General features: G+C 48.5%; 1 protein-coding gene across 2 annotated transcripts in view; it reads right to left on the minus strand.

Annotated features, from left to right (window-relative positions):
• The window catches only part of COL22A1 (collagen type XXII alpha 1 chain), a 293,821-nt gene that overhangs the window by 102,459 nt on the left and 176,833 nt on the right, over positions 1-14,529 (minus strand). For both annotated transcript variants that reach the window (XM_005613300.4, XM_014728097.3), the window contains 8 exons: positions 12,540-12,584; positions 11,883-11,945; positions 11,354-11,407; positions 8,510-8,551; positions 5,677-5,709; positions 1,232-1,285; positions 905-958; positions 115-168 (listed from right to left, as the gene is read on the minus strand). In XM_005613300.4, the coding sequence (XP_005613357.1) occupies positions 115-168; positions 905-958; positions 1,232-1,285; positions 5,677-5,709; positions 8,510-8,551; positions 11,354-11,407; positions 11,883-11,945; positions 12,540-12,584 (399 nt within the window). The remainder of the gene's footprint in view (positions 1-114; positions 169-904; positions 959-1,231; positions 1,286-5,676; positions 5,710-8,509; positions 8,552-11,353; positions 11,408-11,882; positions 11,946-12,539; positions 12,585-14,529) is intronic.

Raw genomic sequence — 14,529 nt, forward strand, 5'->3', positions numbered from 1 at the left:
CCCTTCCCCCTAGTTAGCCCAGACCTCTGAGCCAAGGGGCAGATCTGCACCCAGCCCCCCTTCTGCGGATCTCCCAACACAACCCCGGGAGATAGGTGGGTCGTAAGGACTCACAGGGTTTCCAGTTGGTCCGGGCACCCCATGTGCACCTTCTTGTCCCTTGGCACCCTGTAGGGGAAATTAAAGGGGGGGGGGGGTAAGACGTCATAGATAATGCTGTCCACATCCCCATGGAGAGACATCTTGGGGACACCTTGCTCATCAATGAGTTGGTCCAAAATGAAAGCACAGTGAGCAGGGTCTCAAAGTGCAGAAGTCACATGTCTTGGCCATTCCCTGGAGCTTGTCCTTATTTTATTCCATCTTCACCACTCCCAGGACATAGGTATCAATACTTTATGTAAATGGAGCTCACAGGAACAGGATGGCCCAGGAGCACAAAGCCAGCAACGGGCCCTGTGGGATCTGAGCCCAGACATGTTACTCCAAGGGAACTCTCCAGAGAACTTGAACAACGAACCGCCTGAGAAAGAGCCAGTGAAACAGCCGAAACTGAGAAAAATAACAAAATCAAAGCGCTAATATGCACGGGGTGTCATTTAAACCAGAGCTGCCAACCAGGGCTGGGAGGGAGGAAAGGATTCCCTGCATGTGAAAAACTCAGGGAGCCAGGAACCACCGGGGCCTGAGCACAGACCCTGATGGGCGCTGAGTCGGGAAAGGAGAGCATGGTGGAACTGAGCTTGCTGGGTTCGCGCGGTCCCCTCAGCACCTGTGGCAGCGCCCCCTGGTGGGAACTCCCAAAATGCCAGGCGAGCGGGGCCAGCGGGGGCCTGGGAGGGACAGAAGGGGTGGCAGGGATTTCCAACACTCAGAGCCAACAGTGAAGAGAAGGTTTTCTTACCGGCGGTCCAGTGGGCCCCCGAGGCCCTAATTCTCCAGGACGGCCCGGTGATCCCTGCAATGAAACAACTCATCAATGAACTAGGTCATCACCCTTGTTCTGGACAGCTGGGACCCGTGTGGACACATGCAAAAAGTATAATTTGAGATCCACGGAGGGGACCCCCTTGGAGCCCTGAGGGAGGAGGAAGGGGCTGCATTCGGTTCAGCGGGGCTCCTGCGCACAGTTCAGACCTGCAGCTGTACGGCCCTGGATGTCCTGGTAACCAGCTGCACATGGTCAGGAACTGGGGCAGGGGATGCAGGGTGCAGAGCACAGGGCACTCACCGGTTCCCCAGGCACGCCAGGGTCACCCTTCTCTCCTTTTGGCCCTTGTTCTCCCTGTTGGTGGAGAAGCAAAGAGTACAGCGGATGTGCTCCACCCTGTCCACAGATCGTCCGTACCAGCCCCTTCCAGCCCTGTCTGTGCATGAAGCCCATCCCCGCCCCCACCAAAGGCTGTTCCCTCTGCCTGGGTGCCTCTTCCCTCCTACTCCACTGGGACTTTGATCGATTCTTACTCATCTCTCAGATCTAAGGTCAAGAATAGCTTCTTCAGGGAAACTGAATCCAAAACTGAGCCACGCCCTCCTCTTATGGACTCTTAGAGCAGTGTCCTCCTCCATGGCACTGGTTACAGTGACAGTTTTACACCTCTGTGTACTGTTTGATTCCTCTCCACTCCAGCCCAGAGCCTGTCACGTGGTAGATCATCAGTGAATAATGATGGAAAGAATGCTGAGAGGAGGAAGAATCTTTCTCAGGCCCCTGTCCAACATGGAGAAACTGGGGAGGGGACTTCGCTCAAGGGACCCAGCCCTTTGGGGACAGACTGGGGATTGAATGTTGGATGGTCAGGTTGGTGAGTCTAACTTTTGCTAAAGAAGAGATGGGACACAGGCTGGAAAGGCGTGTGCAGCATCCAGGGCTGCACAGAAGGGAATAATCCAACGGGGGAGGAAGCAGGTCACTTGATCTGTTGGTGTCATATCCAGGGTCCCCAACACACCTCCCAGGAAGGTTGTGGGGCCATGAGATCCTCACTCTGCTCTTCACAGGAGGATCCATCAAGGACACACCTGGAAAGGTTCAGGTCTCTATCTTTCAATAGCTGAAGGACCAATCATGCAGGACAAGAGTGGGGACAGTGGGCCAAATGAAAACAGCCTCAGCTCTAGATCCACATACAGCATCTTGGAACTGGCTCTCCAACTCACTGGCCATATACCATTGGGCAAAGCATTTAGCCAGTGACCTCAGTGTCTGTGTCTGCAAAATGAACACATGTTCTCCATTTCACACAGGGTGAGGAATCCAGGATACAGACAATGTGCAGCAGACGTGAATCCAAAAGAGGAGACCAGGCGGGTGTGGATCTCTCTGGGGAGAGCAGAGGAACAACAATAGCATGTGCATCAGAAAGGCCGTGAATGGCTCCTTCTAAAGGAGCAGGACCCAGTACTGTCCAGAAGTGCCATGGGCTGCTTAGGAAGACCTCGGGCTCCCCATCTGCAGAACGACCCGAGGAGAGACGGATGAGCATTTGCCTTGCATGTAGACAGGAGTCCTGCACAGCTAGAGAGTATGAAAGCAAAAGCTTTGGAGACCAGAAGGTCTGGGGAGGACCCTGGAAGCATCTAGAAGGCAGATTCCAACATCTGAGTTAGGGAGCCTGGGGCAGGCTGGTCCTAAAGCTTCAGGCACAGAGAGGCACAGCCCTTTGCGGGTTTCATGCTGCTTTCTCTCTCCATGCACTGCAGATTTTGGAGACTGCCCCAGAGGCCCCTGCCTGCCCTCCCCTCGCAAGCTACTCGTTGATCCCCAGTTGGTATCTGCACGGCCCTGGGCTGGTTTCCTCACTCTCTGCATCATCTATTGAGTAGAATCTGCATGGTCTACCTTGGAGAGTTGTGACCTGGATTAAATAAGATTGCTCTTGCCAAGAGCTTCACAGTGCCGACACAGAGGAGGTTTTCAACAGATGCAAGTTCATTCCTCCTAGAATCTGCATTTCCAACGAGCTCAGAAGGACACTCTCTGGCTCCGTTCACCAGGGATAACAGTACTTTTACTTCTAGTATGGTTTCCTCCTAGGAAATTTCACATGGTGGGGATTTGCGAAACTCTTTCATCCTCAAGTCATTGGCGGTACAATCCAGAAGGTGTATGGAGTTACTTCAGGTGATGCGCTGAGGACAAGTTTGCATAATCTTTTTCTGCCAGCTGGGGGAAGGGATTGTAGGTGGCAGGAACAGAGGCTCAGGACCCATGAGTGGTCAGGCCAGGCCAGCGGAGGGAGCCTTGGGACTCAGGCAAGATGCTCAAGGCATTGTGTCCTGGGCCTGGGAGTCAGGAGGCAGAGCCTTCACTACGGGCACACAGTGGTGTTCATCGATAGTTGCTGGATGCATGAGCATGAGTGGCTTGTTTCTCCTCCTGACCGTCCCCCGCTAGTGTTGTCACCCAAGTCCAACAGTCTGTCTGGGCTCAGTATCATCCCTGCAAACTCAGGGCATTGACTGGGCATCCTGGACTCCTCTGCAGGCTGACGGGGTGGGGTCAGGCTGCCCCAGATCTTCCAGAGATGGCTGCTTCTGAATCACCTCCCAGCCCCTCAGCTACAAAGCCCCTCTTGAGTTCTCAACTGTAATTTCCCAAACCCAAGGCTGCCCTTCCCTCCTTCCTCCAAGTAAAGAATGAGTTTCCTCTTCCATCTGACATCTCCAGACGTGCATGCTGTCTGTCCTCCACAGGCTGCCATCACCACGCCACCTGGAGGCCTCCCCAGGCATGGCAGCCAGCCTTTCCCAGGAGCATCCTCCATCCCAGCGGTCAGGGTTCTCCCTCCACCCTCCTCCTCCTTTCTATTCCTTTTCTTAATCCTGCTGCAAACTTTGCCATCCCTCTAAATCTCCCCCAGCCCTCCCTGTGTGCAGGGACTCAAAAGGCACTCTCCTGAGGAGTGCAGGGAGAAATCAAACAGAAGAACATTTTTCAAAACCATCAATACAAACCCTGTCACCATGGCGACGAGGCCAGTCCCAGAGAGATTCATGCAATAATTCACAATAAATCTTTTTTTTTCATAGACACGATTTCCTTGCTTTGCATCTGCAAGTGTTCCTGATTCCTGCAAAACTCAGACTTGCAGGAAGGTATCACAAAGACATCACCACTGTGATTCAAAGGGAAGACTGGGCAGGCTCCCGGCTCCCACTTATGTCCCTTCCCAGTGGAATGCCTTGGAAATCATCTTTTATGGAGCAATTCCTTTCAGGAGAGGTTGGATGTGTAGACTTGTCTCAAGCTTGAGGGGCTCAGGGTGGGCCTGAGGGAGACCCAGAAGACGGAGGGGAAGTGAGGCAATGTGTTGGTAGAGGTGGTCCTGGAGGAGCCAAGGCAGTGGGATAGAGTGATGGGAGCCAGCCACCACCCGGGGGCGAGCCCTGAACCTTAGTAGCAGGTGGGGTCGGGGGACAGCTGCTCTGGCCGGAGGCTTATGGCTGACAACTCATCTCAGTTCCCATCTCCAAGTAGGCCATTGCAACTTGCTTAGCTCCTCTGAGCCTCAGGAGCATCATCTGTGAAGTGGGCACACGAGCCTTTCCTCAGGGATGGTCTGAGCGACACCCACACTGCGCATACCCCGGTGGATGCTCTCATGTTCTGTCTCTTTGAGCCCTTCTTTTGAGAGAGTAGGGGACACAGCCAGAGCCCCCAAACCTGTTCTTTCCCATAGGCATCTCCCAATGACTTCTTCTGAAATCCACTCTGCCCAGCGACGGCCCCTCTCCTCCTTCTCACTTCCTCCACTTCACCTCCGAAGAAGCTCAAAATCCTTCCTTCTCCTTCACAATGATCTCAGCACCGGGCTCAATCTCTCTACCTGCTCGGTTCTTTTCCACCGTATACAGGACTCTTTTCAGCTTTTTAAGTTGCATCTACTCAATATCGAAGACATGGAGAAAGCAGCTACTAGGACGCGGATGTCTCCAGTGCGGCCTCTCCATGGTGGCGCATCGTGGAATGGTGGGTCAGGGGCTCATAACAGAAGAATTGTCTCCGAAGAGCAGAGGAAACAGAAGCACGCTTTCTGGCTTCGGTGTTGCCAGAGCATAAAGAGATCCCGAAAACACTCATTTTCATAAGAACCACGAGTGAAAAGAGGGAAGACAGGTTCCCGGGTTGCAGCGATGGTTAGCTTTCTTTGCTGGCAAGTGCTTTAGTCTTTACAAGAAGCCATAGCTCTCCCTCCATCGGCCATGCCCCAAGCAGACTCAGCTCCACTGTCCTCTGAACAGCCTCTTTTAGACCTGTGTCCCCTCAAGGCACTCCACTCTCGGGGTCCCCTTCACTGCCAGCATCCATGGCAACTGCCTCACCCGGCTGTTCAGTCTTCTGCCATCTCACATAATTCTGTTCTCCTCGAAACCACCAGCGACTCTTTGTGTGGTGAATAACTAAATTTACCCAAAGAGAGGTTTGCCCTTTGCCCTCAGCACCTGGGAGGTGGCCTCCAGGCCCCTGGGATGTCCTGCCTGACATTAGAGCTGGTTCCTTGCGGGGCACGTTCCCCACCGGCTGCCAGGACAAGGTCTGCAAGTCCAGGTGCCTGGCACTGACTTGCACGGTGGGGCTGAGAGTCAGGACCAGCCCAAGCCCAGCCCCAGAGCACACGGGGATGTCGCAAGGCAGGCTGAGGGCCACCGGGCAGCACCAAGGGGGCTACTTACTGGCACTCTTGGGTGTGGGGTGAACAGGGATGTCTGAAAAGGAAAACAGAGAAATCAGAAAGATGTGAATTGACTTTAGAAACTTGCCCTGAGAGATTTACCAAGTAAAAGAATACAGTCCCACCATTTCTTTTAATGCCTATTAATTAGTTTTGACAATTAGAATCACATATTTCTTTAAAGTCCTTGAGCATTTATGAAGGCAGGGCAGCAAATTACAGTGGTTAGATACAGGAACTTTGGAGTAACACAGCCTGAGCTCCAACCCTGTCACCCTCGCCTAAAACTGCGTGACCTCAGATATCTGTCAGTTTCTACGTCCTCATCTGTAAAATGAAGACAAAACATTCTCCCCTCAGGGTGTTGTGGGGCCGAAATGGAATTATCCATGCAAGTAATTAGAGCCATGCCTGGGACACTGGATCCCTCCATCAGTGTCTCCTTTGAGGGCCTCTCCCAGCAAGGATGCAGGTCATAAGGAAACCCGGAGGAGGGGGCTCAGCCCCTGGGCATGGAGAGCCCAGCTTATGAAAATTCTTTATCTCAGCAGCTAAAGACCCCCTCCAGGTCCCCAGCCATACCGCGCTTAATACTTCCCAGGTGTCATACTTTCTCCAGCCTCTAAGCTTCCACACTGCTGTTCCTCTCACCTGGAACACACTCTCCTCCTCTCTGTGTCTAATTAACTACGGCCCATCCTCCAGGGCACTTTTGAATGCCGTGGCTTCAGATCCCCCTTCCCCCTGTAACACTCAGATATAAATCGGGTGCCCTTGTTATTCTCCCTAACTACACCGTCTTCTTTTCCTTGATAGCATTTACTATACTTTGTAATATAGGTTTATCCGGGCCACTATGTGACTAGATTTTATCTCCCTGACTAGGCTGCGAGCTCCTTCGGGTCCAACCTTGCCAATGCCTGGCTCACAGCAGGTGCTCAGAAAAAAAACAGTGAGTGGACAAAGGGACATCATGGATTCTTGTCCAAAAACACAGTGACTTCAAAATGGAAGGGAAAAAAGAAACCTCTACTTTGCCCTCCACATCCCTAGTCCCAGTCTCGTCCCCAGAGGAAACCACTGCTTTTCACTTGAGCGCATCTTTTAGGACTTTTTTATATATTTCTGTACAATTATGAATGTATAGAAATACATAACTCTGCAGGAGAGATGTACAAATAGTAACAGCAAACACACGGTTACTCACAGTTGTTTATATTTATTAACTCACACATTCTCCACGACAACCCTAAGAGGGAGATTATGTGTTTCTGCTCTGTTATATGGATAGGAAAATTGGATGGCAGACGAGTAGACTATTTAATGAAGTTGAGGCAGCTCGTGAACGCTGGAGCAGGGACTGACGCCACGTGGGTGGGCTGTGGGGCCCATGGTCTTCACCTTTACATGCATGATGATTCATAAATTAGTTTTTCCATTTAATTTTTCTTGAATATTGGTATCTTTTTAAGGCCATTTTCATAGCGTGTGTGTGTTTATTTTTACAAAATAGGATGCATGAGATGGATATTCTGTGGTTTACTTAATTCTATGCTTACTGTCATGGAGCTTGCCCGTAATTTAAGCAACACCACTATGTACATCCTTGTACATCCTTTTGTAAATACATGCAATGCAAATAATGCCTAGAAATGGAATTTCTAAGCTAACGGGTAGAGATTTTATGATATGTTAATACTGAGTAACTTCTCAAATAAGCATTACCAATTTACCCTCCCACCAAATAATAGTGCTCATTTACCTACGTGCTTGGCAACTTTGGGTGTTACCAGTCGTAAACAAAATTTTTATAGGACCAGTTCTGACTCTAAGCTTGAGTCTGAGATTCTTTTAACATCCTTGTGGAATGGCTGAGTCGTTTTGATGAGTGTGTGTATGGGGAGGAGATAGAGCTGTGGAATAGCGATTTGATATAATAGAAACCACAGAGTAAAATTCTTTGTTACACTGCACATGGGATTTCTGGGCGTTTAGGCTCTCTCTTCTCCTGGCCTCCATACTGAGGCAGTTTCCTGCTTTGGTTAGCAACTGACCAGTCCCTCCTTGCCCAGTCATGGCCAGCGTGGATGTCACGCTCAACTTCCATGAAATCAAGTTATCAAAGCACAGAATATCCAGGCTGAGAAGAGACATTCAAATGAAAAAAATATATCCAAAATATGCTGCCATATTTATATAGCAGTTGTTTTATATTTAGTTTTTATTAATGTACCAGAAACTGTGCTGTGTACCTTGCATTATCTCAGCTAATTTTCACTACAAATGTACAAGATAGGTGGGTATACTATTTTTTCTTAACAGATGAGAAGACCGAGCCTTTTTAAAATTAAAAAAAACATATCTGAGACCATGATGGCAGTGAATGGCAGAGCTGGGATCCAAACCCACTTTTCTCTGGCTGGGAAATCCATTCTCCTACTCACTACTCAACACCAACTCACATGCTTGCCCTCACACCTGCAGAAAATGAAGCATGAGTCATGGTTGTCTGTCCACATGGCAGTCTCACCCTGGACAGACTGCTTCTTGTCTCTGGGCCTCAGTTTCCCTATATGTAACAGATGAGTATGCATTCTCAGTCTCTAGCCAATGTTATGACAAATAGCAATTGTGCTTGCTGAATAAAATAATCAACAAGCACAAGGTGGCTCTTAGAGAAGCTTACAGGTTTTTGGATTACAAAACCTAAGAAGAGATCCAGCTCTTGGCAAACCCTATTAAAAAGATGTTTATAACTAAGTGCGTGGGGAGGGAGTGTCTCCATGCTTTGGGAATTCAAAGAAGGTGAAAGGATGAGAAGCAGAGTAACTTACAGTTCCAGGTAAGCCAGGGGGTCCTGCTGGACCAGCTTCACCCTAGATGAAGAAATGGAAAATAAATGACCATTCGTCCTCCTGCCAACCAACTCTGCTTCTCCTTGGACACCTGTCCCCAGACAGCAGAATCACCCACCTGCATCTACCTTGAGAGATAGAGAGATAGATGCCAAATTATAACATATTTCAGATATACGAAAACCTTATGTTCTGAGAAGCATCCATGCTGATACGTGTAGCTGTAGATCATTTCTATCACTCTACACCATTCCATTGTGCACATGGTAATAAAGTGATCCATTATCCATCTTCCCATTGATGACATTTCCGTTGTTTCCCTCTTAATGAAACCATAACCAGTTCCGCAGCAAACATCTCACACTGTATCCTCCACAATGACTTGAGCTCCCTTAGAGACCCCACTGGGCCCTGTGCCAGCCCCTCTGAAGGGGATGGGCTGTTCTCAGGGGCCTGAGGGGACAATACTACATTCCTGTAGCCAATGCAGGCTGGGAGTTAAATCACCTGAGCTTGAAACGTAACTCTACCATTATACATTATACATTATTTTACCTCTTTTGGCTTGTTTTCCTCTTTGCAAAATAATGATAATAGAACTCACAGCATCATATAGGGACTGAGTGAGATAGTCTTCAGCAGGAGCCCAATGAGGAGGAAATTGTTATTACATCTTCCCTGAAGAAAGGAGGTCATTGGGCTGTTCCATGCAGGAGGAACCTCAATGAGTGGACACAGTCCCCAAGTCCATCACTCCACGTGTGCCACGATGGTGCCAGGACATGGATGTCTATGCCCTGGTGCGTTCCTTGCAGCCCAGGGTTAGGTCTATGCAGGCCTTCCACACATGGTTATTAGTAGACAAATGAATGAATCAAGCTGGCTTAGAGAGGGCCAATAATAATGATAATAAAAGTGGTTATATTGTTTCCTATCATTATTTCTATTGTTATGTAGTATTTAATTCCAGGTACTGGCATATGTGTTTGCATGTATTAACTCATCCAATCTCTCTAGAAATGCCCACAGTGTCGATACTTCAGTATTCCCATTTCGTGCATGAAGGAGCTGAAGCATAACAACATTCATTCACCTGCCCAAAGTCACACAGTGCAAATGGCTGAGCCTAATTTTAAGCTCAGAATCCAAGCTCTTAACTACTGGCAGCAGTGCCCCAACTAAAGTTCCAGAAGCTTCGGAAAGAAAAACACCTTCTCTGTGCTATTTGCATTACCTGACTTTACCCTGTTCTCTTCCTGACACTGTTGACCTCATGCTCCAGAGCCAAGCTCATTTAAACCAATTTACCCAACAAGAAAAGGTCCAAATGGTCAAAGTTGAGCGTCTCCCAGTTGAACATATGAACGGGTATCAATAAGAAGAGGATTGGCAGAGAGACCTGTCTCCAACCCGGTGGGCCTCAAGACTGCCTTTTTGGGAGACCCTCCACTTTGGAGCTGTAGGGGGAGGGAAAGAACAGTGGGTGGGGTGGGGAAGACCCCAGCAGCCCTCTGACTTGGGAGAAAGAAGCTCGGCTGATGAAAGATCTATGAGTTTGGAGTCACTTTGACAGGCCGGAGTTCAGATGCCAGCTCCTCCAGGAGTAGCTTAACTCTCAGTAGCCCTTGCTGACAATGGGGCATTATCACACCTGCTCTCTGAGATGCTAGGGGCTGGTGGGGTGTTAAATGCTCACCGTGGGTGGTGGGGAGCAAAGAATGGGAAGTTGAGGCAGAGATTGCATGAGGCACAGTCAGAAGGGGGCAATGTTGCTTTAATGTCTCATTTTGCATTTTTTTTTTTTACCAGCATTGTCTATTATTACATATTTCTCTGGGGGAAAAGAAAAGCAGGCCAGATTCTTTGGAAGCTTGAACGTGATTCTGCCGTGACTCTGGCAATTCTGCCAAAGCAATAAAAGGGGCTTTCTGGTCTCGCTGAGTCCTTTGCATCCTGGAAATGAGTTTCTCAAATAAAAATTGCAATTCTAAAAAGTCCATGAGAGCAGCAGGCATGAATGGCTTACCCACGCAAAGCCCTTTCCGTTTCAAGCTCTCTATTTATAGATTGCAGGTCTGTCTGGAGCTAAGCCCTCAGCCTTCAGCCCAAGAGAAGGGAGGATGGGAGGCCCCCTCTGGAGCTCAGAAGGATGAGGGCAAAAGGAGAGCAGGAAATTGGAGGAGAAGAACATGCAGCCTCAGGACAGCAAGGTGACCTGTACAGTTCTGTGCAGGACAAGGGGCAACGCAAGGCCCTTCGGGGTGCGTGTTTTCATTCCTCAGGCACCCAGGGGCCAGGCCAGTGTGAGGCATGGCACTGTTAGGAGCGGGGACACTGGATCCAGACTGTCAGGGTTGAGGTGTTGACCCTACTGTACTCCATTCATGCAGCCCTGGGAAAGCAACTTAGCTTTTCTGTGCCTCGGTTTCCCCATCTACAAAGTGGGGATGTTGTTGATAACATGACCTCTCTTGGGGTTGTCATGAGGATCCCCTGTCACTACCCGTGCAGTGCTTCCAGCAGTCCTGGCACATGGTGAGTCTGCCACAGCCCATCCCACAAACAGGGCATCAGTCATGCTTCACAACAACCCTCAGAGGAGGTATTAGCAGAACTGTTTCCAGGCCAGCAAGCCAAGGCACAGGGAGGTCAGACAAGACACTCAGAGCCACCCAGCAGGTAGAACCAGGATTATAACCCAGGCCATCACTTCAACTCCAAGAACGGTGCTCACTCCACTGAACTGCAGGCAACACACATAATCACAGGGGAAAGTTTTGCCACTAATGTAGCTGACGACAGGATGACAGCAGCAGCTCCTACCTTTTCCCCTCGGTCACCTTTCAGTCCTGGGAGGCCCAGTTCACCTTTCTCTCCCTATGGCAAAAGATGAAATTAGAAAACATTGGAACTCAAAAAGAGCGTCACGCCTGCCTCTCCCAGGTAAGAGTGCTAGGACTTTGGACAAAAGGCTTTTTTGTCTTGGACTGCCCTTACCTTACCAGTAAATGCCATGGTGAAGCTCAACCCCAAGGGCTTTCTGTCAGTTAAGTGTGAAGCACCTAATTCCCATTTGGCACATGACAGATGATGCCCCCCACCCTGTTCCCACCAATTTCATCTGAAGATGCTCCAACCTTTTCAGAGAGATCTCTCAGCCACTGGCCTTTTGTTGGAGCTCATGGACCAAAGCACCCCACTCCACTTCTTCTTCTCTTCCACAAACCCTGGGGAAATACCCTCAAATCCCAGCCAAGATCCCCATCACCCCCAAGGGACTGACTCCAAAGGGCGCTGCTTTCCATGCGCATAGGCAAGGTGTCCTTGGTGGGAAGAAGCTGCCACCACTTACTTGCTCTCCTTTCTCTCCCCTCACACCTGGGAATCCTGGAGCACCAGGGAGCCCGGCCTCTCCCTGTGGAAACAACATGGCATCTGTGTTCATTAGGCTATGAGTAAGGAGGCTCTCCTGTGGGCCAGTCTGTGGGGCATGTGCCCTCTACTTCATGCTCTCCAGCGTCCCAGAGATCGCTGACTTAATGGAGGTGACATGGAAAGCAAACTAGTGGAGAAAGGGGAATTCTAGAGAATTTGTTCATTGGGGTGCACTCAAGGTCTTTCCCACTTTAGCCATTCCCTCTTCCAGGAAGATTTGTTTCACCTCTCTTGGTGTCTAACTCCTCATCCTTTAGGACTCAGCCATAATGTCACTTCCCTGCCATCTTTCCTGACATTCTCCAAGTCTGAGTGTGGGGCCCTCTCACCCACACCTGCATGTCACCACTTACTGCATCTGTTCAATTGTTTTTGATTCGTGGTTGTGATCCCAGTGCCCAAGACAGAGACAGATGTATAGGACATGCTGATTATTGTTGGGTAAGTAAATGAATGCATGAAATGCATGCAGTGCACCCCCAGAAGACAACTGACACAAGGCCAAGTGTATAATAGTGAAAGAATGCACTGAATGAAGAACACAATGAATGAATGAAGGTATGAACAAACAAACCTTCTCTCCAGGTCGGCCTGCCAGGCCCTGCTCCCCAACTTCACCCTGGAGACAGAATAACAAACACCCCATTATTTTCCAAGCACATTTACAGAGATGACAGTCATTCTCCAGTTGGCCCCACATATTCACAGCATGTGCCAGCCACAGCTCTTGATCCTCAAACACATGGCATGGTTACAGCCCAAGAGACACAGGCTGTGGAAACCACAGTGTTTAGCATTTCTGGAGAGAGAGGTTCCACACTCCTTCATATTGTTTTTTGCTTCCTCCAAAAGAAACAACTTCTGGAATTGTCCTGACAGAGTTTATAGAGGGTGAATACATTCATTTTGAATCTAAATGTTTACAATTCAAAACAACGATGAGCCAAAGTCTGTGACCGCTAGATCCACCCCAACTCTGAGTTTTACTGCACTTTGGGGAAACCCAGACACCACGTTATGTCCAACGATGAAGGAGAAGCTTTTGATGAACTGATCCAAGCTGACTGGCTGTCCTGTGGTCATTGTCCAGACACACGCCGCTCCATGGTAAGAGGTGGGTAAGAACTTCATTTTCCCTCTCCCATGCTGTGTTACAATAAAGGCAAGTCTTGGATGAAATTCTACTAAACGTTTAAACATAGTGGAAAGTAAGCCCCTAAATAGGTATAGACTATTTCTAGTAACTAGGTTGAAGTTTCGTCCTCAGCCATTAGGTTCTTGACTAGCCTCTTGTGGTCAGGTGAAGTGGGGACACAGGACCAAACAGGCTTTTTCTCTGATCCCAAGGCATCAGGCCACTGTGCTTCCCATGTCTCTGTAAATCACTGATGCAAAGAGACGTGTGGTGGTGGTGGTGGTGGGGATGGACATTAATTTCTAAACAATGATGAGTCTTGAGAATCACTGACTTCTTGAATGACAATTTCTTTCTAAAATCCATTATGCTATTTAATAAAACCTTTGTGTAGATTTCCATAAGGAAATGTAGTTTTCTGAGTAAATGGACACATGAATGAATGAATGAATGAATGAGCAGGTATGCATGCACGTAGGGATTGTTCCTGCAGCTATGCCAGACTCAACTGGTAGTGAAGGCCAGCACTACCACCACTTATCAGAGAGGAAGGAAAAAAAATTAACCAAAAGCATTTTTAGCATTAAACGATTAAGCACACATTTTATTCTGCAGCTCTGGTGCCACCATGGGAACTGACATTGGAGTCAGTACATATTGAAATTCTAGATGCACTCCAATTCTCCCACCAATTCCCAATGTTTACAAGCACGATTAGTAAGAATTGCTCTAACCGGAATTGTGCAAATATGCGTCACTCAAATTGTCACTTTAAATCTATTAGGATTGTAACACCTTTGTGGTGGCAATTGCGTCTTACATGCTGAGAAAGGTGCTGAGGGGCTGAGTTTGGTTAGAGAGCATTTTTGAAGACCATGTGAAATGCTTCCTGAATTTGTGAGGTGAACCCTAAGCACAGGCACATGAACAGAGGACTGGGTGCCATCTTGAATTCCTGACGTGATGAGTATTGAGGTTGACACATCTGCTCACCCTGCAAACCACATCCATTCCCTCAGTGGACTCACAACCCTCCTATCCATGACCTGGCCATAATCTTCTTGGAATATTTTTGTCTTTAGTTGGCATTTTGTCAAAATAAAGTAACAAGATCCCATGCCAGGTCCCCTTTGAGGCTAGACTAAGTTGTAAAAGTGTCATAACTGAGGAAATTCATAGTTTTGAACTTTCTAGAGAAATGTTTTAAACATATCGCACTAGAAATCGTACAAAAATGACACATGTGGGATGTAGCAATAGATTTCCCTGTTTGAATCTTTCAGCCATTAGTGATTATCAGAAATATAAAACATAGATGGAACAACTAAAGAAATCCCCAAGGGCACCTTTAATTTCATGCCAATACTTATAATGGATCTCCTTCATCTGCAGAACCGTGCAGTGAACTCAGTGGGAAAAGACTGCTTCT

Source organism: Equus caballus, chromosome 9 (genome assembly GCF_041296265.1).
Source record: "Equus caballus isolate H_3958 breed thoroughbred chromosome 9, TB-T2T, whole genome shotgun sequence".
Lineage (NCBI taxonomy): Eukaryota > Metazoa > Chordata > Mammalia > Perissodactyla > Equidae > Equus > Equus caballus.